Genomic DNA, 23,268 nt, shown 5'->3' with positions numbered 1-23,268 from the left:
CTCATAGTCAGAGCCAGTGGTGCATGTTCGTTGCTTCTGATGAAAAGTAACAAGGACTTTTGGTTTTAGGGATTAGATTGAGAGTGATTCTCTTTGAAGCTTTCACAAAACCTGCAAGGATTTCACACCATTCTGTGTGCTGCAGGTGAAGAATTTAACAGCTGGTGGGAGTGCAAATTAGAGCCAATTATAATTTGATTGACCTGCCTTGACAATAAAACTGTCTCCCCTAATTTAAAATGCCTAGCAGGATCCTCTGCTCCGGTAAGGTGGTGATTTCAAACGAAGAGCAGCTCAAACTAGGAAATTCTTTACCAACGCTGTGACAGTAATAAAGATTTATTTACATAGCACTTTTTTTTTTCTTCTTGGGTTGAAATGACTATGTTCAAACTGAGGAATAGCATGTTTTGCACAGGAATCAAAGGAGAACTGGGATTGGCAGAAATGATTCTTGAGGATGGTTGCAGCAGAAATAGAAAATGCGTGTAAATTTTTAAAAGTAGTGAAGAAGGGGGCAAGTGTTTTAGTTCTAAAGTTTCATGCCAGTTGTCATAATATTCGTAAAGAAACCAAGTGTGGAATTGGAAAGCATATTCTTTAAAATTGTTTAAAAATGACATATGAGAAAGCCCTTTTTCTTTCTGTGCTTGATTTTAGAAGGTAATTTATTCCATTACCTTATTTAAATAGGTCAAGGAAGGCTTCGAACTCCAGTTTAGACTCAGCTTGCTCGTTCTCTACTTCTTTTTCATACTAGCTTGGGTTTATTTAACTGTTTAAACTATTTTATAAGGAAAAACATTAGTTTCTCTGTGTTTTTTTTGCTTTGCCTCGCGTCAGATTTCCTGGTCATTTTTGTTGACTTCTAATTCTGATGCAGGTGATTTGCATGCTCCATGCTTCTGGTCTTGGGAGGCAGTGCTCCAAGGAGCCAACCCACGTCACCAACCAAGCAGAGGCCGAACAGATCTGCTCTCTAATCCCACCTCTGCCACTTCGGGCTTAGTTGATTTGGGGGACGTTACTCTCTGGGCCTCAGATTTTTCATCAACAAAATGGAAACAATAAAACCTCCCTCGCGGGGTATTGTGGTGATTATTGAGATATGACAAAGATTTTCTCCTTGACCAAACTCTAGCCAGGCTCCTCTCAGTCCTCTTCCTCATTAGGCCTCGGCCTTGGCCTATAAAGACTTGAACAAACACTAACACAGTTTCTAACAGCTTAAGGATGATCCCTACAATGACACTAGACTCCATTAAAGCCCCTGCCTGAGAAGACTCAAGCTTGCCCAAAGAATTTACTGTTTGCTCCCTGTCTTTCAGCCCCTGTGGGAGGGTAGAACTTGATAAGGTCCAGTTAGCTAACCCCTTTCCCGCTTTCTGTAATTTTAGCTTTCCTGACTCTACTGAGCTCCTGCTCACCTCTCCTCCTATTCCTCCATTCTCTCTCTAAGACACCGAGTCACCTCTGCTCACATCAGTTCAGTGGAGTTGAATTCAGTTCATGCTGGACTCTTTTTCCTATTGCAATAGTACATTACTGATTAAAACCTGTCCTTACCATGTTAACTAGTATCTGGCTTTGTTTATTTTTGACAGACATCATATACAAAACGGCTTGGCATAATGCCTGGCCCAAGTGGCTCTCAGAAAAATGGTATGATCCCATTTCTACCTCTGTCGGAACCTGATTTTCCTTCTCTCCATCACGGAGGATGTTCAGCCTTCTTCCTTGTTTCTCTTTTTGCTCCCGGTGAATATTTGCAATGAGTGGGCAAGGGAAGATGGGGACTAGAAGGAGTGCTAGCCTTTGCCTTCTTTTTTTAAAGATTTTTATTGGGGAATTGGGGGGGATGGGAACAGTGCTGGGGAATTGGGGAAAGGGGAACAGACAAGTTGCTGTTGTTTTGTTCTTCAATCTAGTTGTGGAGAATGTTGCTTCACTGGCCCAAGTTGGCACCATCATTGCGCTCTTCTCTGGCGAGGCAGATCAGTCGCCGGCTTCTGGACGGCCGCTCACTGCGGCTGCTGGCTGCTCACGCTGGCTGCTGGCCACACACGGTAGCCCATGGCAACCCACTGCCACAGCCACAGGGACTGCAGCCCACGCCGTCGCCGGCGACTCATGGCAGCCCAGCTCCAGGTTGAGCTGTTGTTCAGCATCTTAGCTGTGGAGGGCAGTGTCACTGGCCTTCATATGTGGGATCCGAACCGGGGCCCTCTGGCATCCCAAGCGAGTTCTTAACCATCGCGCCACTCGGCCAGCCCTAGCCTTTGCCTTCTTGATATCACACTTAGAGCGAATTTCACTAAGTAACGCTGTTCTTCCCGTTGATGAGGTTCTATAATACTAATATAATTTGGATCCATTGTATGTTAAATATACATTTGTGATTGGCTTGGAAATTTAATCTTTTTAAAAATCATATAGTTTATATAAAAGTGAAGAAGGCTAGGAAAAGAGCTGTAATGAAGGCCATGAACTTCACATCATAGCAAATTGTAGGGATACTTTTAGTTTCAGGATGTGTTACATCAGTAAGGATACAAACTTACTTCAATTTTATGACAAGTTGCCCAAGGGAGCAGAAGACTGAGTTCCAAACAATTAAATTAGCATACAAACTTCTGGCTTATAGCATTGTAAACTGTGTACTGCATGTAACTGAGCTCCATCTTAACGCATCTGAACCATCAGGTAGCTTTCATTTAAGGAGGCCAAATTAAGTGCATGGGCTTCCAGACAGTGTTATCTCTCCCCTTTTAAAATTAACTCTGGGGGCGGCCAGTTAGCTCAGTTGGTTAGAGAACAGTGCTCATAACATCAAGGTTGCTGGTTTGATCCCCACATGGGCCACTGAGATGCACCCTCCACAACTAAATAGAAACAACTACTTGACTTGGAGCTGATGGGTCCTGGAAAAACAAACTGTTCCCCAATTAAAATAACAACAACAACAACAATTAACTCTGGATGTGGATTAGGGTTTCTGGAAGACTAGTCTTTATATAATGAGAGCTTTCCTGTATTACTAATGTAGCTTCCAGGGTGGCTTCCTACTCAAAAAAATTACTACTAATAAAGATCTACAGCGGGTGCCAAAAAATGTATACACATTTTAAGAAAGGATAAAACTGTATTGAAATTATAATACTCAATATATACTGATAACAAAAGATGAATGCAAGTCATGTGTATACATTTTTTTGGCACCCCCGGTATGTAGTGATGCTTGTATGTATCCTTGTACACATCGATGAAACTGAAATTCTTTGTGGAGAACACATCTGGTTTAAAAAAAGATTAACTATAGGAATATTAAATGGCAAGCAAGGATCCCAGTAACCAGGTCCTGGAGTGCAGCCAACCCCCACGCAATGAAATGAGAATTTCTAAAAGCAGGCTTGCCTGGGCTGGACCTGTGCAGATGATGGAGGGGAACAGGATGCTCTGGCAGCTGCTGTCTAGTGAACTGAGACGGGGCATTCACAAGGTGAGCAGACAGATGCCATAATGACCCACTAAAGAATAACTGCATGCAATACAACATAGCTGGGAAATGTGGGGAAACAATGGCAGCAGATGGACAAAACCTGGCTCACAGCAAGGAGGGAGAGGCAGCTCATTTATAGCAAAAAGCCCCACATGGCTCAGGGAGGGGCAGGAATCCAGACCATACCAAACCTGTAAATAGCAACAGGCCATGTAAGCAGCAGTCATCCTTTTCAAATATCTATCGACTGCTTACTGTGCATATACACTTGGCCAGGTGCTATGTGACCCAGGGATGAAGATAGGCTTACTGACTTCAAGGAGTTTAGAGTCTAATGGACATGCAGTGGGTTTCGGTTTGTATGACACCATTTGGGAATTATGTCGTGGTACTGACATCACTGACATTTTAACATCCTTCAAAATCTGGTTATTCTTTTCTTAGATCTTGGATGGCATAACTTCAAACCCAAAGGAGATGCAGTTTTAGAGGACTAGAAGGCTGCAAGCAAAATTTGATGAATCACTTCTCCAGCAACTTTGCTCCAAGATTGTCCAATAGCTAAGACTACAGAATGAGATGATTGTTTTTCAGTCTATAACTACACAGCATAGGGTCACCTCCCTGTGAATACACTGTGGGGAGGATGACCAGCCATATCTTATTTTAGTTTTATCCAAAAAAGGTATCTGTGGGAGGCATTGTAGTTTCCAAATACAAAAGGCAATCTCATTCTGTGTGTGTACGTATGTGTACACACACACGCGCGTTCTGGATTATGTCTTGCGTTCTTTGGTTTCTGAGTAAACATTCTTCATTGTCATAATAATCATCGTCACCACTGGGTTGGCAACTAGAAACTAAACGAATAAAATCTCTTCCTGGCAGTTGAGTACTTTTAATAACCTGAACACAGATGATTCATTTTGTAAACAGATGATAAAACTTATCATATCGATAAATACAGTATAGTACTGTAAATGTATATTTTCTTCCTTATGATTTCCTTAATAGCATTTTTTCTCTAGATTACTTTATTGTAAGAATACAACATATAATACATATACAAAATATGTGTTAATCAACTATTTATGTTATCAGTAAGGCTTCTGTCCAGCAATAGGCTATTAGTAGTTAAGCTTTGGAGGACTCAAAAGTTATATGCAGATTTTCGAAAGCACGGGAGTCAGAGCCCTTAATCCCCATGTTGTTCAAAGGTAAACTATATATATGTATATATATGTATATGGTTCATATCTCTGTATCTACCTACCTACCTAGCTTTCTTTATAGCTATCTATGTCTACATCTGTGACTGTTATTACAACTATATCTACATCCTTTTTAGAATGCCCTGATTTATCCAGGATTTGGGTGGGGTAGGGAAGCAGAGTGTTGAAGAGAAATTATAAAAATATTAGTTGGTTTCATTTCCTTTATTATAAGATTGGGAAATAGAAACTTTAAGTAGAAATGCTTATATTTAAATAATATAGCTTTAATATTTAATGGGAGCTAGTAGATTCTGCAAAGAGCTTTAAAGATAAGAACACCATACACTGGTTAATGAGCATGACTTTTATTGATGACAATAATACTAACTTGCTAATGCACAATGGAGAAGGGAAATTTACAAAGGAAGATTTTCCTATGCAAAAACAGGAGATTGATATTCCTGGCTGTGGGGCGTAAATTCAGAAATCAGTCCATTATTTCATAACTTTTAAGATGTGACATATGCCTCCTGAAAGATTTTGTAATTTATTTTCGTCTTTAGAAAAAGGTATAGAATAACATTTTTGAAAAATAATTTTAAAATATTTTAAATAAATGCTATTCTATACCTTTTTTGGAGGGCAGTCTTAGTATCATAACACAAAATCAGCATAGGTGTTCAATGATTAAAGTATCACAACTTTCCTAAAAATAGCAATTGTATTTAATCACTCATTAAAAAAGTTCCTTTTACCTCTTCTTGCGCCAACCACTTACAGATCACCTACTTGTTTTAGGCATGATGCCAAACACCGAAAAGAAAGAAACTCTTTGGAGAGTCACTGTCTATAGGAGAGATCAGAAAGTAAACAAATGAAATACGCTATGTGTTGTAGATTAAGGAGTAAGCTGTATAGGAAAGAAACATTAAATCAGTCTAGAGCAGGGTATGCCAATCTTGACACTATGGATATATTGGGGCAGGTACTTCTTTGTTGATGGTGGTGGGAGGTGTGGGTGGGTGGGTGTGTAGGAAGAGTTCTTTGCATTGTAGGGTGTTTAGTGGCATCTGTGGCTTCTACCCACTAGTTGCCAGTAGCACTCTTCTCAAGTCATGAACATCAAAAATGTCTCCAGACATTGCCAATTATCTTCTGAGGGACAAAACAACCTGCAGCTGAGAACCATGGCTCTCTAGAGAATCCTACGTATTTTTAGAGTAAGAAAGATTTCTATAGATTTATTTTAAAATTATCATTATGTTTTACTTTACCTTTTTTTTTTTCATTCAGCTGATATACATTTTTAAAAGAAGTACTAGAAACTAGCCTAGGGAGGATATAATGAAGATTTTCCTTTTTAAAATAGAAGATAAAAGATATCAGGGTTTCTGTGTGAGACTCACTTACCTGAATAGTTTCTATATTCTCATGATTTAAAAAATGGGATAATCTATTATAGAAAGAATATGATATAAATTATAAACTCTGTGAGACAAGGATCAAAATGTATTTTAAAAACCTTTATTGAGGAATGATTTACATAACATGAAGCTCACCCATTTTAGGTATATAGTTACATGAGTTTAAGTGAATTTATACAGCTGTGCAGCCATCACCCTAATCCAGTTTTTAAACATTTCCATTAACCCAAAGGTTCCCTTCTGAATATTTGCAGTCAGTATCTGCTTCCACCACCCAGTCCCATGTAACCATTGATCTATCTGGTACTATAGGTTTTCCTCTTCTAGATATTATGTATAAATGGAATCAAGTAATATATAGTCATTTCTCTCTGGCTTTTTAAAATTAGCACAATGTTGTGGAGGTTTCACGTTGCATGTTATCAGTAGTTGGTCCCTTTTAATTGCTCAATAGTATTACATTTCACACATATTTTGTTCGTCATTTAAAAGTTGATATCAGTTTGGATGGTTTGTATAATAGTTCCTAGTTATTATGAATACACTAATATGAACAATCTTTAACTTTTTAATAAGTTGCTAATCTGTTTTGCGAAGAGACGGTCTCCTATTTTGTATTCTCACCAATAATGTATGCAGTTTCCAGTTTCTTCACTTTCTTGCCCATACTTGGTGTCAGTCTAAGTTAGCCATTTCAGTGATTTTGTAAGGCTATCTCATTGTGTTTTTAATTTGTATTTTCTTTTTTTTAAAGTATAATTTCAATTTTATTTTTTCCCAGAGAATATTTCTTCAGTCCTTAAGGACTTAGCTCCTTACATGGACTTTGGCAGAGGTCGTTGGGCAGCACCCACAAGTCTAAATCGGGGTGGGGATATTGGGTCCTTCTGGGTTTCACCGAAACGATTCTTGACTACTGTGCTGTGAATGGCACAACTCACATAGTCATGTAGTTTCACATACAGCTTGGAAAGCGCATAGGTGTCGAAGACACTTGCTTCAGAAATATCCGTAATGGCTGCGGCCTCTGCTATGTTTTGAATGATGAATTTCTTAGTGGCCTTGTCCTTGGGCGCACATTGGGCACAGTTGGTGTAGCAAATGGGCTGCATTTGGCCGTGTCCCTTTTTGGCACAACCATTGTTCCTTCTTTCTTTGGTCATTTTGGAAGTGAGAATCCGAGAGAGCTAATTTGAATTTTCTTAATGACTAATAATTTTGAGCCTTTTTTCATGTGCTTATTTTCATCTGTGTGTATATCTTTAGAGAAATATCTTAACAAATCTTTTGTGATTTCAATCTTATTATTGAGTTGAAAGGGTAATTTCTTTATATGTTCTGCATAAAAGATGTTTTTGAGATACATATTTTGTAAATATTCTCTCCCCACCTGTGGCCTCTATTAATTTTCTAAAAGTGTCTTTTGAAAAGCAAAATTTTTATATTTGATGAAGTGCAATGATAAATTGTTTTCTATTCTAAGTGGTGCTTTCAGTGTCACATCTAAAAAAAGTATTTGCTTAACCTAAGTCACACAATGATTTTTCACCTAGGAATTTTATAGTTTTAACTCAGTCTTGTATTTAGGGCTAATGTCTTTTTTAACCTACTGGATTTGTGTATGATGTGCTCCCATGCGTAATGCACACCCACGTTTTTGGCCCAAACTTTCAAGGAAAAAAATCTTTTGTTTTAATTTTTTAATTCAAATTTTTATTTGTTTACATTTAGGTGTTTGTATTTTGTATTATAAAGAAATTTTAGCATTTATTTTTTAACATATTATGGTACAAAAAAATTTATGTAACAAATAATTACAAAACACAAGAACAGATATAAGGTACAAGAAATTTTATGTACTGGTAATAAATTTATGAATTGACACATCATAGAAGGCCAAGAACTCTTCATCGTTGCAAGTTCATCGAAAGTTCAACAAAATCAATTATTGTATTCCAGGGCATTATTTTGCATGTGGATATTGTTATTGATTTCTAAAGTTACACTTTTAACTCATAAGCATAAATAAAAGAATTAAAAACATTTATATAGATATGGAATTAGTACTACCCATGTATAATGCGCATCCTTACTTTTCCCTTACAAATTTAGGCCAAAAAGTGCACATTATACATGGCAAAATATGGTAATTTTGTATATGGTAAGAGGTAAGGGTCAGGCTGAGTTTAAAAATATATGAATATCCAGGCCAGCTGAGTGGTGCATTGGTTAAGAGCTGGCTTGGGATGCCAGCTCTGAGCAGCAGGGCCCCGGTTCGGATCCCACATGAGGGCCAGTGATGCTGCCCTCTACAGCTAAGATAGTGAACAACAGCTGGACCTGGAGCTAGGCTGCTGTGAGTCACTGGTGATGGCGTAGTCTGAAGTGAATCTGAAGTGAATCTGCAGTGAGGCTGCAGTGGGTTGCCGTAAAGCTACAGTGAGTGGCTGGCAGCCAGCGTGAATAGTGCTGGCGTGAGCTGCCAAGAGCCACCATGAGCGGCCGTCCAGTCGCCGGTGACCGATCTGCCTCACCCAGGAAGAGCGCAATGATAATACCAACATGGGCCAGTGAAGCGACATCCTCCACAACTAGACTGAAGAACAAAAGGACAGAAACTTCTTGGTTCCCCTTCCCCGATTCCCCAATGCTGTTCCCCTCCCCCAATTTCCCAATAAAATCTAATACATATATGAATATCCAATTGATATTGATCCAGTATCAATAGATGATGTGAATAGCAAATATAATTTTTAGAAAAAAACTATTCTTTCTCCTTTGGATTTCACTATCTCTTATGCTGAAAATTAATTGACCATTTGTGTTTTGATCTATTTCTGAACTATTTGTTTTTGTCCATATATCTGTATATCTGTATGTCTAGCCTTACCCCTATACCACATTGTCTTGATTACTGTAGCTTTGCAATAAGTTTTGAAATCAGCTAGTTTAAATTCTAACAAGCTCACTCTTCATTTGTTTTTCAAAAATGCTTTCAATATTTTAGGTTGTTATTTTTATATAAAATTTATATCAATTTATCAATTTCTACAAAAATATTTGTTGAGATTTTGATAAGAATTATGTTAAATCTAAAGATCAGCTTGAGGCAGAACTGTCATCTTAACAAGTTGAATCTTTCAAAACATAAATATGGTATATCTTTCCATTTATTTAGATATCCTTTAAGTCTTGCATTTCTTTTGTTAGATTTATTCCTAAATATTTTATTATTGCTGGTGCTTTGTGAATGGAATTGTTTCCTTAATTTAGCTTTTTAAAAAAATAAAAAGATTTTTATTGGGGAATTGGGGAGGGGAACAGTGTTGGGGAATTGGGGAAGGAGAATATTGTATTTTTCCAGGACCCATCAGCTCGAAGTCAAGTTGTTGTCCTTCAATCTTAGTTATGGAGGGCGCAAGCTCAGCTCTAAGTCCAGTCACTGCTTTCAATCTAGTTGTAGGGGTGGGGGGGCATAGTCCACCATCCCATGTGGGAGTCGTGTTGTTGCACACTGAGCCATCTGGCAGTCTGTCAGCAGCTCTTGGCTGCTCAGTTCAAGGTTCTGTGTTCAGTCTTAGTTGGGGGGAGGGGGGAGGCGCAGTCCACCATCCCATACATGTGTTGAACTGGCAACCTTGCTGCTAAGAGCACATGCTCTCACCAGCCCAGCAGCAGCTCAGCTCAGGTGCAGCTCACTGGCCCATGTGGGAATCAAACCAGCGACCCTGTTGCTCAGAGCTTGCTCTCTTCACCAGCTGAGCCACTCGGCTGGCCCTTAATTTAGTTTTTTAATTGACTGGTGCTAGTATATAAAAATGCCCTAAAATGATTTCTGTATATCGACCTTATAATTTGTAACATAAGTAAAATTATGTATTAATTCTAGATTTTCTGAAGATTCCTTAGGATTTCTACATCCAAGATGATGTCTGTGTATAAAAACAGTTTTATTTCTTGCTTTATGATTTGTATGCCTTAAATTTATTTTTCTTGTCCTATTCTACAGTGTTGAATAGAAGTGGTGAGAGTAGACATCCTTGCCTTGTTCTTGATCTTAGGGGGATAGCTTCAGTCTTTTACCATTAACTATGGTGTTAATTGTAAGTCTTTTTTAATAAATGTTATTTATCAAGTTGAGAGAGTTCCCTTTTATTCCTAACTGTGTGAGAATTTTTATCATTAATATGTGCTTTACTCATCAAATAACTTTTCTACATCTGTTGAGATTATTTTCTATTTATTCTTGAGTCCATTTTGGTAATTTGTGTCTTTCTAAGAATCTTTCATTTATCCCAGCCTCAAGTTAATACCGATTTAATTTGAATAAAATATAGCAACTTTGCATTAGTACTGCTTCATATCCTTTCCCCTTCTTAGTGCTATTGTCACATATGTTATATTAATATAAGTTATAAACATAACAATATAATATAATTATTGTTATAAAAACCTTATGTTTTATAAGGAAATTACAAGAAGAAAAGAGAAGAAAAATATATACTATCTTCAGGTAGTTTTCTGCATGCTGAAACAATTTTAGAAGACAAATTTGTCCAGTTTTATGGTTTTGTTTTTTTTTGTTGTTGTTTGTTTGTTTTCTTGTTAAGGGAAATCACCTGACCTCTTCATGTTGCCATTACTAGAAGATCAAATCTATTTTTGTAACAGATTTGTTACAGAATAGCATTCAATAAATATGTGTTTAGCATATCTTATTGAAAGGCAGACTCTGTGCTGAAGAGTCTTCAGAGAGTGATAAACTGTATCTCAGGATGCCAGGTTATTTTGAAAGCCCATACATATTTGTGTTCCTGATGTTTGGGTTTTTGGGTTCCCCAAGATAGAAATCTAGAGGAAACCTCAGAAAAGTTTCCTGATAGACTTTATTAAGCTTATGCTGGAAAACAAGGTAGATAGCACAGAGGAAAGGAAAGTCCTCTGAACTGGCTTTGGGGCTATCTCTGCATGGCTGCTTTTATAAGTGGGGACAAAGCAGGCTTGCGGAAAGGGTGGGCTTTTTGAAAGTACAGTTTTCTTTACCGGCTACGTTGCCTGGTAACCATGTTGAGGCACGCTGTGGGGCAAGATGGCGGATTGCTTATTATCACCACTCCAGGACGGCCGAATAGTAGACAAACCTTAATCAACTGCATGCAGTGGTTTCAAAATCTGTATGGGAGTAAACAGTTAGAAGGGAGATAAAATCAGCTACTTCTGCATTTTTGTGTAGGGAGTGCTAGGGCGGTCCTTTGCCCCAGGTCAAAGTCCATATGCTGTCTCACTTGTTGAATGAAAAAGTGATCTAAAGCACCAGCCAACCTTTTCTTTGCTTCTATAAGAGAGAGACATTGGAGAGTACTAATCTAAAAATTCTTTTGAAGCTTTGTTTTGATAATAAATGTATTGATTTACTCGAGCCATTGTATTAGATTCTGCTTAGATAATAAAAATCCCTTCTTCTACATCTTAAGAAGCCTTTTTCAGAGGTTCAAAACCACTTGTTTTTCATTTGAAACCTTTTTTTAAAGTGGAGAGACTACAATGTAGGTAACAACCTTTCCCTGAAATGGTTCCCACCTCCTTCTAATTCAGATTTCTGCATGGACTTATTGGAAGGTTTGGTGATGTTCAGAGAATGAATGAACAGAACGGTGCTGTGTTTAATTACCAAATGTTTCCATTTAAGGATTTAAAAATTCTAGCTCTGAAGAAAGTCATCTTGATCTAGGCATTTCTGAACTATTTGAGGCTTATTATTCCCTTTTGAAGATTCATTTCATCTGAAACTATACATCAGAGGTCTCACAGTGACTTGAATCAGCACACAAACATGTTTTATTTGGTCTAAATAGTGCTCTAACAGAATCTCTTTTTTCACTTTAAAAATCAGAGCCTTTATGTAGCAATACAGATTTTCGAATTTGAAGATCTCACAGCACAGCCTTATACCCCCTCAGGCAACAATCAGCCTCACTCTCTTCAGAAGGTACCTGAGCTCTGCTCTCCACATTGCTTCAGTCTTGGCCTAGTCAGCCTCATTCCCTTTGCATATGACCACCCTGACCCTGTAGACATTTGATTTCATGTTTTTTGAGATCGTGGCCTCAAAAGCCAGAGTGCTACAGGAGGACATGCTGGTAATCAGTGCAGGATTAAGCTGCATGCATTTATCACAAAATAACTTGCTTCAGGTAGAAAGCATTTGAACACAGAGTAGAGAAGAATTTTGTGGCCAGAGTATATATCATGACATAAATTAAAATTGAATTGAAATGACATAAAGGTCATTCATTTGTTCATTCATTCATTCACTTAGTCACAGAATATGGACTGAGTGAATCTGGTTTACCATTGTCTCCCTCTAAGACCAGAGGTTCCTGATGTATAATAAGCATAATATAATAAATGTTCCATTCATAACAAAATGTGTTCCATACGTATTCTGTGAATAAATGAACAAGTGAATAAATTGCATTCATTTTAGTTCATTTCCCTGGAAAATTAGATAATATATTTCCTCAATCTCTCATCTCTCAGCAATTCTCAAATTTTTATTTTAATTGATTCAAAATTTGTATCTAGTGGTATTAAGAAAAACTTTCACACTTCGTTAATTAAAAAATGGAGGATAAAATCCCCCCAAATATAAGACATTTTACCTGTAATTGGGACTGAGCAGTCTACTTCTTATAAGGCAGATAAACACAAATTGGTGGAATCAGGTGGCTTATCATTATAAAGAAGACTGTGCGGGCTTCTAATTTCTACATAAAAGGGAGAGTAGTATTAGAAACCAGAGTGGGCTCTTTCCTTTAGAAGCATGTTAATCTTTTAGTAACTGAGACTAGATGGCATGCAAGATGCAAACCAATCTAAAATTGACTAACACAAGTTCCAGGTTTACAAGCCAAATTTAAGGTCTGTAAGTAGCAAGGAAAACATAGATTTAAAATTTAAGATCAGGTTCCTTCGTCCACTCGTAGCTTAAATAGATTGTGGTAAGAAGCTGGTATTACAAGCCAATGCTCTGATAACTGCTCTGGGAGGCATTGCTTTTATGAGAGAGAGAGAGAGAGAGAGAGAGAGAGAGAGAGAGAGAGAGAGAGAGAGNGCAGCTTGCTGGTCCCCCAGCGGCATCCTTATAAAGTCAGCTCTGGTAAGTGATATTCTTGATACTTGTTGTTTTGCCAGCAGTTAGAATATTGCTTTTCTCTTAAATCTACACATGCTGCTTAGAAGCTACTGAATTTCTATTTAGATACAGATAGCCCAGCAAAAATGTTCATACCTCATGTAACAAGTAATATCAATCCAGTCATATGTAGATATTTGGATTTAAAGAGACAGTGGGGTGTCATTAAAACAAAAGCACTGGATTAGGAATCAGGAGGCCTAGGGCCCAACTGTATTTTTGATTCTGTGTGACTTTAGCAAAGGGGCTTCACTTCACTGAGGCACTATTTTCTCTTCATGGCAGACCCCCGCCCCTTCCCTATTGCTGCCATCTCCGTAAGTCCCAGAGGAAAATGATACTCAGCCTATTCCAGAGCTGCAAGATTCACAATTTCCTGGCCAGGATTTTAGACTCTAATCCATATTAAGAGATTCTGGTCTTTTAACAGAACTATTAATAGAAATGTCCTCAGGTGGAGAATACTGTTTGTTATAGAATTAAAAAACGGAAACATTCATAATTTGCAGTAAGAAAAAGGCTTGTAAAATAAATCAAAATGGATGAATACAAAATGAATAAAATGTCGATTGCTGACCATGAATCTGTATACGGTGCTACTATCTAATTGCTTCATTTGCAACAGAGAGAAATAAAATTGTGAGAGTGTGAAGTGTATAAAGGATTCTACCGCTCTCCCAGGGCTCAGAGATCCACAGATTGGAGAAAGTAAATGAGTGCCTTTCTGACCACTGAATTCCTCACTCTTATTGCAAGTTAGTAAGCTCTAAGGAGGATTTTAAAGAAACCAATCTTTGCACTTCCTAAAAGGGGACTGAAACAGCTGGGGAGACAGCGCCACCTAGTGTCCACACAAAACTCCCGGACGATCATCTTTGCAGTAATTGGCCCCAGTAACTTCTGTGAAGTAGGGCAAAGAAAATAAATCCATCAAAGCTTACTAACAGAGAGAAATGCCAGCTGAAAGCATTTTTGACTCTTGATGCCTTCAAAAGCCAGGAAACTTAATCCTTGCCTTATGTTTCTTTTTTTTTTTTTTCATGCCCAAAAGGCAGCCAAGCTCGTCACTAAACCAAGGGAGGTGAAGCAGGTCACTAAGTTTATAATGCAGTTGGTAACTGGTTTTCATTTTTTCTCTGCATCCTGGCAGCAGGAGATAGGCAGCTTGTTATAACTTCGAGGGGGCTCCTGGAAAGCCTGCTCGCTGGGTGTATTTCTGTAGGCGTGGGCTCGCTGGGAATATTATTAACTCACCGAGTCACGGATTTAATAGTGTTTCTTCCACTTCATTCAGCACAGCACTAAGTTACAGTGACTCCGACTTCAGCACATTACAGACACACATTGTTCTTGATAGCAGCGCATCTTCGCAGTCCCGTGTGGGTCCCAGCCACCAAGGCTGCTTTCGCACACATGCCACACACGCTCCATCCTCACACTACCAGGCTTGCTGGCCAAGATGTTCTCCACCTGCCTACCGACCTAACTGGTTTGCATCTCTCCCAACCTAGTGCCTTTCCCGTCTTAGTCCTCTCCTATTAGTTCTACACCCTAGGCGCTATCATAATAGCTATCGTTTTGGAGCACCTACCATGGTCCAGGCACTGTGCCAGGTGTTCCCCACATAATTTGTCATTTGAGATATTGCTATGTGTCTATCTCATGAGTGAGGAGACTGGCTCCGAATGAAGGACAATCAGGGGAGTAGAGTGACCTGCTCTCCCCCATGCTGCTTCCAGTTTTCGATGTTTCTACCACATAGAGGGAGCCTCACTGGCAATAACAACAGTCTTGCTCCTCTCTCTGGCCCTCTCTCACTCTTCCCAGAAGAGGAGGAGAATGGTTTCATCTGGCGTTTGTTTGGAGGGAGAAGGGGGTGTGTGTAGGCTCTGGGAGCGAGGCTGCCTGCAGGGAGCACGAATCTGGTCTGTTTCTCTTTTTGTGCATTTCACAGGCCGACTCTGTCCCTGAGCTGCCTCAGGGTGGGCAAGTCTATCCAATATTGGGGTTCAGCGGTAGAATAGCCCGCTCGCCCATATATATATAAACCACAGCTGCCACTCTCAATGCTGTCAGTAGTGAAGGTGATGTTTTCATCTCCTATCCCACTTGGTTTGGAATTTTGACGTGTTCTTTATTAGGGCTCAAACTTCTAACACTTAGGAAAGTATTTCACCACTAAATACAGAGCATAGGGTTGGGGTTATTTGAATTCCAGCTTCAAATAATCCAAACCCAAATGATTTCTTTTTTTTAAATTCAGAACCAATTTGTTCTGGTGTAAAGAGTGTTTTGGACTGGCAATCAGAAGATATGGGCTTTATTCTGGACTTGGAGTCTTCCAGTTTTACAAGCAGCTGCTCTTGTCTTTGGTTCCCCATCTTAGCTTCTCTGATTCCAAGGTCAAGGGACCACAGCCCGGAGGCACTTTGAAGAGGCGATGCTCATCTTTGTGCGAGGAAGAAGCCTTGCATCCACTCGAAATGAGCTGCTGCTTGTTTAACTCTCCCGTCTTTGGAAAACTCATGGTGTTTCGCAGAGCATTCTGGAGCATTTCAGAACATTCATGGAAAGGAAACATATGCCTACGAGCTGCCCTTTGCCTCTGCCACACTCAGGAACAAGGCACTAACCCCTTTTATTTGTTGTTATACACCCTGGGCGGGAGGCAGCCAGTGTGCTAAATTTTTTATTGTGCGCCCAAAATTGAGACTCATGGGTTCACAAATTATTTTCTTTTTGATTTGTGAGTTTGTTCCAAACTGACTCACTTCGAATCATATTTAGCTCTGCATTTACTAATTTGGCTTTATTGAGAAGAATGACATAATGTGGGCTGTGGAAAAAGTGTAGAGCTTGAAGTCGTGTAGAGGAAAGTGTAAGAGGGTAGCAGATGTATCGCTTTAGCTCTGAAAAGACAAGGATAGGCGATGGGAAAAGGGATGCAATTTGACCGTTCCCAGTGTTATGGCTGCAGCCTTACTCTTTACCCAGACCCATACCTTAGTTTTGTGACATTTTAGCACCATTTTAGTTATCATCTCCCTTGAAATAATTGCTCCTCCAGGCCCTGATACACGGAACACCACCCATGCCAGTCACCATCTACCCACTGAGTGGCATCCCCACACCTTCATTCCAAGTTCATCTCTCTCTGCCATGGAAGAGAGTCAGAATGGGATTTGCCCTGGATTTATAGGAAAAAGAAGAGTTGGCGTGGAACATGATTAATGGGACACATGGTGGTATTGATGCCCATTTTAGAAACTTAATGTGACTCTCCTTGGTTCCTCATCTCCTTTCCTTGGTGAGCTCATCCCTTCTATATGCTCATAATTCCAAAATTTGTATCTCCAGCCTGGACCTTTCCTCCAAGTTGCAGACTCATTACCTATCTCTATCAATAATACATATTTATAAATAATATATATCAATGATGTATATGATATGTATAATTATACATATGTCAAATATATATACATATATATCTTTGCCTCCTCACCAGGAGGGGGGATATTTGGATGTCTCACAGACTCCCCAAATTTAGCATGTTCTGAACTGAGCGTCACCTGCTCTCCAATCCAGATCTGCCTTCTCTCAGCCTGTCTTCTCTGCCTTTAGAGTATATCCAGGTTTTGACCAATTCCCCCATTTTCCCTGCTTCCATCCTGGTCCCCATTGCCTTTATCTGTTGCCTGGACTTCTGCAATAGCCCCTACTAGGTCCCCTGGCTTTCCTGTTGCCCCCTCCAGTCTCTTCTCAGCCTAGAAGCCTATTTGATCTTGTTAAAATATGCCAGTTCATGGAACTCTGCTCCAAATCTTCCAGGGGCTGCCCAGGTCATTCAGACATGGTCCTCTGCCTGCCACTCCTTGCTCTCCGCTCTCGTCTCCTGCTTGTTCTGTTCTGGCCACATTGGTATCTTTGCCTTTCCTTAAATATGGGAGGCTATGTATTTACACATCAGAGCCTATGTACTGACTGAGTTCCCTGCATGAGGGCTCTTCCCCTGGAGCCCACGTGGCTCATTCGTCATCCCCTGTGGGTCTTGACTTAGCTGTGAGACCCCCACTGGCCAGTCTTCTAAAACTGCACCCCTCACCACCAATGCATCCTCACCACCGTCTCTGCTTCATGACCTTAGTACTTATCACTATTTAACATATTCTATACGCTACTTATTTATACTGTCTCCTCCATGAGAACATAAGCCCCATTAGGACAGGGATTATGTTCCCAGTTGTATCCCTGGCAATTAGAGCTGAGGACTCAATAAAATAAATATTTGTTGAATAAATGAAGGAAAGTGAGGAGGAGGAAATGGATGATACAAGCATCTCACCTCATGTGGCCATGGTGGACATTGAGCTGACAACCAATCATTGAAAACACAGGGCTATGTTCTGATACCAGAAATTATAGTACTAGTGATCAGAGTAATTATTTAACCTTGTTTGATTGAACAGATATTCAATGAGTAACTGCCATGTCACTGTGCTGGAAGATGAGAGTACAAATATAGTCCATGTTCTCATGTAGAGTAAGACTAAAGTGAGAAATTTACATGTAAATAGATCATTTCAATACAGAGTGGTAAGTAAATGCTTAAGCATGTCATCCCGGTTAAACAATTTAGGTCACCTTAGTCATCTTCACCATATATGCATATATATATACTGGGAGTGCCAATAAAATGTATACAAGTGGACACTTTGGTCAATGTTGCTCAACCAGTAGTTCATCGTAATCAGAAATGCCTGGTAACCATTTTGAGCACCTCTTGTAGTTGCAGAAGTCAAACGTGACTTGTATTCATCTTTTGTTATTGGTATATATTGAATATTACAATTTTAATACAGTTTTTTCCTTTTCCTTTCTTTTCACCCTGTGTGTGTGTGTGTGTGTGTGTGTGTGTGTGTGTGTGTGTGTAGATTATATATACATATCATCTCCAGTTTCTGTAGAAGAGTATATTTTGATTGGCTGAAATAGAAGGAAGAAATTATATGCATTTACTCAAGAAACATATCCTAAATAAGAGCTTTCAGTAAAAGATAATTGAAGACAATTATTGCTAAATAATATTTTGATGGCCTGCCTTCCTCTATTAAAAACTTTCTATGTAGATTAAATAAATCTTATGCACTCTTAGTGCCTAGTATTATAATATCTCTCTGCAAAAAGAGGTTAATAAAACATTTTTTTCCATGAAAGGAATGGTGCACCATAAGACTGACTGACTGGACAAGCCCCGTCTTCACCTTGATCTATGCATATAGCCAACAGCTCATCCTAACACAACCTCGGTCTGTCATAGCACCATTTTGAGGTGTTGTTAGCCATTTGTCTACTCTGCTCTCTGAGAGCCTGAAATTCTGCTCCGGTTTTTGGCTGGGTACACCAAGGTCAGGGAACTTCCTAAGCAAAACCAGAAGTATTCATCTTTCCATAAATTAGGATTTTACAAAAACAACGACAATGATTTACTAAGAACTAAAACTCCCCTATGGAATTGGTTCTACCTTTCTAAAGAGTTACCTTGAGTTCAAATGCTTAACCATCCTTCAAGCGCCAGAGGTAATTTTTCTAAGAAGCATTCCCTGGCGTCTCTCTCCTAGCTTAGTCTAGATCGAGTGAGCCCCTTTTGTGTGCCTATGACAGCCTACATCTCCCTTATTACAGCCTACCCAGGGTTAGGCCAAGCTTTGCAGGTTGAGCACAGTCCTCCAGATTGCCAAGTTTGCCGAAGACCTCTGACACCAGCTGCAAGTTTGGGGATCCCCAGGGACACTCTGACTTCAGACCAGATGGGTACAAATTTGGGGGTCTCCAAGGACTCCTTCAGGTTCAATAATTTGCTAGAAAGACTTCATAGAACTCACTAAAAGTGTTATACTTCACCAGCCAAAAGAAGAGATGCAAGAAGTTTGGGAAGGTTCCAAATACGAAGCTTCTGTTGTCCTTAGGGGTGTGTTGTCTTCCTGGCACATCCATGTGTGACAACAGGCAGAGTATTTCCAACCAGAGAAGCTCACCCAAGTGTTGGTGTCAGAGTTTTAACTGAGGCTTTATTCCGTAGGCATGATTGATTAATCACTGCCGAATGGTTGAATTTGATCTCCAGGCTAGGCTGATGATGTCATGTGGCTCAAGCCCCAACACTTTAATCACATGGTTGGCCTTTCTGGCATGGGTAGCTCCCATCTGAGTCGTCTGTCAGCATTAACTATCAGGTGTGGTTTGAGGGCCCACCAGGAATAACAAAGACATTCTAATCGCAGAGAAATCCCAAGAGTTTACATATTACCTCCCAGAAACCAGGAGTAAAGGCCAGTCAAGTTTTCTATTACACATAGTTCCTATGATGTTGTATGAGGGTTGCACATTTATCTATTTTCCTAATTAACTTCTCAAGGGCAGGGAATGTGCTACCTTACTTATCATTGTCTCTGCACTTAAAACAAAGTAGGTACTCAAAAAATATTTGTCATTCTGAATGAGCAACAAACTGCAATTATTAGACACATTTTACTCTGGCCTTAATTCTGAACCATTACTGTTATGGAGGTGTTAAACTCCCAAGGCACATGTGACTAAGGCGGCTGTCTCAGCCTGGATTCTACATGGTTTCTTTCAGCCTTCTGATGTTCTCCTATGTCTCCTCCTGGTCCACTCCTCACACTCTCCAAGCCAGTTCAAGTCAGAGAAACTGCTCTTATACTGAGATTGATACATTTAATGTAGTGTGCAAATGTAAAGTCTCCATCAGCTGTGTTCATGTAGCTCTAGCTACTGCACAGATCTTTGCAAAGGCTGGAATAATAGTTTCCTTTCTTGACTGCTTTCTCTACCAGAATTGGTCTGCTTTACTTGTTTTAACTCTTCCTGGCTAAAAACTGGAGTGACATGTGGCAGAGGGATTTCAACTGTCCTGACTTTCATTGATGTATGAAAGTTACTTCCAAGCTAAGTTATTAAGTAGTCATTTTTTTTTACAGTCAAAGTCTTTCTCCCTTTTTATGACTCAAAGCACTTTTATTCTGAGATTACTTTTTATGTTGCATTATTAAATACCTCTCTGACCAACCAAAATATGCCTTCTCACTGACTATGTTAGGGTAAGATTTTTTTTTTAACCATTTCACGCCAACTACTATGTGGGATATAATGTTGAGGGGAGCAGTAGAAAATGGCAGGAGGACATGGGCTTGGAGGAGACACGAATAGCAAACCATCCCTCTGAGGGTTTATAACAAGGAAGGAAGAATAGCTGGCAGCCATGAACAGCAAGGAATTCTCATGCTCCAACAGTGGCTACTGGCACGCTCCCTGAGAAGAGTCTCGTTATGCCAATGCTGAAGTGACATTAGTTTGCTGGCTGCAGAGTACACATTCTTCTCTGGACTTTGGTTTACCCGTGGGTCTAGGAGACATTTGAGGAGTGGGTGGTGGGTAGAGGTAAGTTTTTGGGGGTAAGGGAAGGTATTTAAATAGTGTTGGCCTCATTTCATTAGAATACAAAGCAGCATCCCCATGAAGAGTTAAAACCATTTAAAAATTGCTTATATATTAAAAATTGTCCCATATCCTTTTCAGAAATTTGAGAAAATAAAGACAAGCAAAAGATGTTCTTATCCTTACAAAACACTAAAACATATTAAAAGGAGATTGGTTTTATCCAAGGTCATAAATGTTCAAAGTCCAACTCTTGGAGAACCTGTGATGTGAGGGACCACGCTGGTCCTTTTCTTCTTTCACCTCTCTTTCTCTCCCGTTCCTCTTTTGATGCAGAACAATAGGGATACTGAGACAATGGGACAGGCTTGGGACTTTTGCAGGGAATGTGTTGTTGGCTTGTGGAGTGCCACCTGATGGGGTGACAAATCAGTGAAAGGTGAGGTGAAGGGGGGAGCCCAGGTCCCATCCAGATCCAACCCCTGACAGAAAGGCTCACTTGCTATTGTGTGTGTGGAGTAACAGTGACATCCTGTGGCCAGTCTGGTTGATCTAAGTGGCTCCTTTATAGATAAAGAAGACAGTTGTGTCTGCACTGAAAGGTGAGCCCTCGTTGGCTCCTTTGAACAATACACAAAAGACAGAAGGGCAGGGTTCCCACCGCTGGCTTGCTGGCGCCTCCACCTCAGCAGCCGGCTCTGATTTAGATGGGGGAGGTTCTTGGGACAGACATTATGTCTGTTTTTATGCTTGATCAATTTAAATGTTACCACTTGAGTGTTGAGTGAACCATAATAATAACCAGGAGAACAGTGTGAGAAAATAGTGACAAGAAAGAGAAGCACTTCACCTTTTTTTTTAAGACATCCCAGAGGATTAATGCAGATAATCTGTTATTTAAAAATGCCTAAATTGCTTGACATTTAGCTTTTTTTTTTTTTACAGTTTTGGATGGAGTAACTTTATTTTGACTTTAAGAGAGAAGAGGGCTGGGGAAAAAAACAACTCTGATCTTAAGTGATTCTAAGATTCTTACGTAATCAGGCCATGAAGGCCAAGTACATGGCTATGCGGTAGGGGCCCTGGAACTCTGTGATTCCAGGTCTTTAATGTGTAACCTCCCATAGCATTAAATAAAGGTGGAACCCTGCTGGCAGAGCGTGCAAGTTCAGGGCTCTGGAGTGGCAGTGGGTGGGGCTGAACAAATTCGTTCCCCATGGCGATGCCAGCATCTTGTGGTTTCTATCTGCCCTGAGACACCCCTGGACTTTGGGTCTTCTTGAAGTGTCCTCAGAGTCACTACTCAGGGAATAAGGCAAAGGAGGCTTGGAAGTTAAGGGTTTGTGCTCTGGAGTTACACAGGACTAGGTTCTAGTCCCAGCTCACCACTCACTAGCTCTGTGACCTTGGGCAAATTCCTTACCTTCTGAGAATTGCATTTTTCTCAAATGCAGAAAGAAGTTAATAAGCACTCCCTTCTTGAGGGGTGGGGATGAACATGTAATAACGCAGGGTGATCACCAGGGCACGCTGCCTGCGACAGTTTGAACCCACCCATGTGAGCTGCTGCAATTGTTGCTGTTGTCCACTGGTGTGTGCCCTGGGTTGAAGGCAATTTGGTGGTGGTGGAGGGGGGCAGTTCCTGTCCCCACTTCACCAAAAATGAGCAGAAGATCTCTGTAGTTGTCTACTGTAGCAGGTTTGGGTTAAGGGCAGGGGAAAGTGAGAAATGTGTGTGTGTCTGTGTGTGTATGTGGGGGGTTCGGTGGGGTATGTGTGTATAGTGTGTGGGTATGTGTGGTGTGATGAGTATAAGGGGGACTGGGTGGGTGGTGTGTGTGTGAGGTGTGTGTGTGTGGTGTATGAGGTGTGTGTGTGTGGTGTGTGAGGTGTGTGTGGTGTGTGTATGTAGTGTAGTGTGTGTGTGTTGTAGGGTATGGTGTGTGTGGTATGTGTGTATATCCTGTGGTGTGGTGTGTGTGTGTATGTGGTAATGTGTGTTATTGTGGTGTATATGTGATGTGTGTCTAGTGTGTGTGTGATGCATGTGTGGTGTGTGAGATGTGTGTGGTGTTTATATGTAGTATAGTGCTGTGTGCGTTTTGTGGTGTGTGTGTATATGGTGTGTAGTGTTGTGTGTGTGGTGTGGTATGTAGTGTGGTGTGTGTGTGTGTATATATGGTGGTGGTGGCGGCGGTTGTGTGTGTGTGGTGTATGTGTGTGGTGTGTGTGGGTTTGTATATGGTGGTAGCAGTGGTGGTGTGTGTGTGTGTGTGTGTGTGTGGTGTGTGTGTAGTGGTTTGTGTGTGTATATATGGTGATGGTGGTGGTGGTGGTATGTGTGTGTGTTTATATGGTGATGGTGGTGGTGGTGTGTGTGGTGTGTGTGTATATATGGTGGCGTCTGTGTGCGTGTGCATGTGTGTGTGTGTGTATGGTGGTGGTGGTGGTGGTGTGTGTGTGGTGTGTGTGTGTGTGTGT

The 23,268-nt window shown here is 40.2% G+C and overlaps 1 protein-coding gene across 1 annotated transcript; it reads right to left on the bottom strand.

Moving 5' to 3' along the window:
- Window positions 1-6,952: 6,952 nt before the first annotated feature.
- On the bottom strand, window positions 6,953-7,300 carry LOC109390096 (40S ribosomal protein S26-like). The gene has a single exon (XM_019656144.1). It carries the CDS (start codon window positions 7,298-7,300, stop codon window positions 6,953-6,955), a length of 348 nt encoding a protein of 115 aa, XP_019511689.1.
- Window positions 7,301-23,268: the final 15,968 nt, after the last annotated feature.

Source organism: Hipposideros armiger, unplaced genomic scaffold (genome assembly GCF_001890085.2).
Source record: "Hipposideros armiger isolate ML-2016 unplaced genomic scaffold, ASM189008v1 scaffold_255, whole genome shotgun sequence".
Taxonomy (NCBI): Eukaryota; Metazoa; Chordata; class Mammalia; order Chiroptera; family Hipposideridae; genus Hipposideros; species Hipposideros armiger.
Note: the sequence above shows the minus strand (reverse complement) of the source record. Positions and strands in the feature narration are given on the sequence as shown.

Bases quoted from the DNA above. Each gene is read 5' to 3' on its own strand.
- LOC109390096 (XM_019656144.1), bottom strand. From the start codon at position 7,300: ATGACCAAAGAAAGAAGGAACAATGGTTGTGCCAAAAAGGGACACGGC.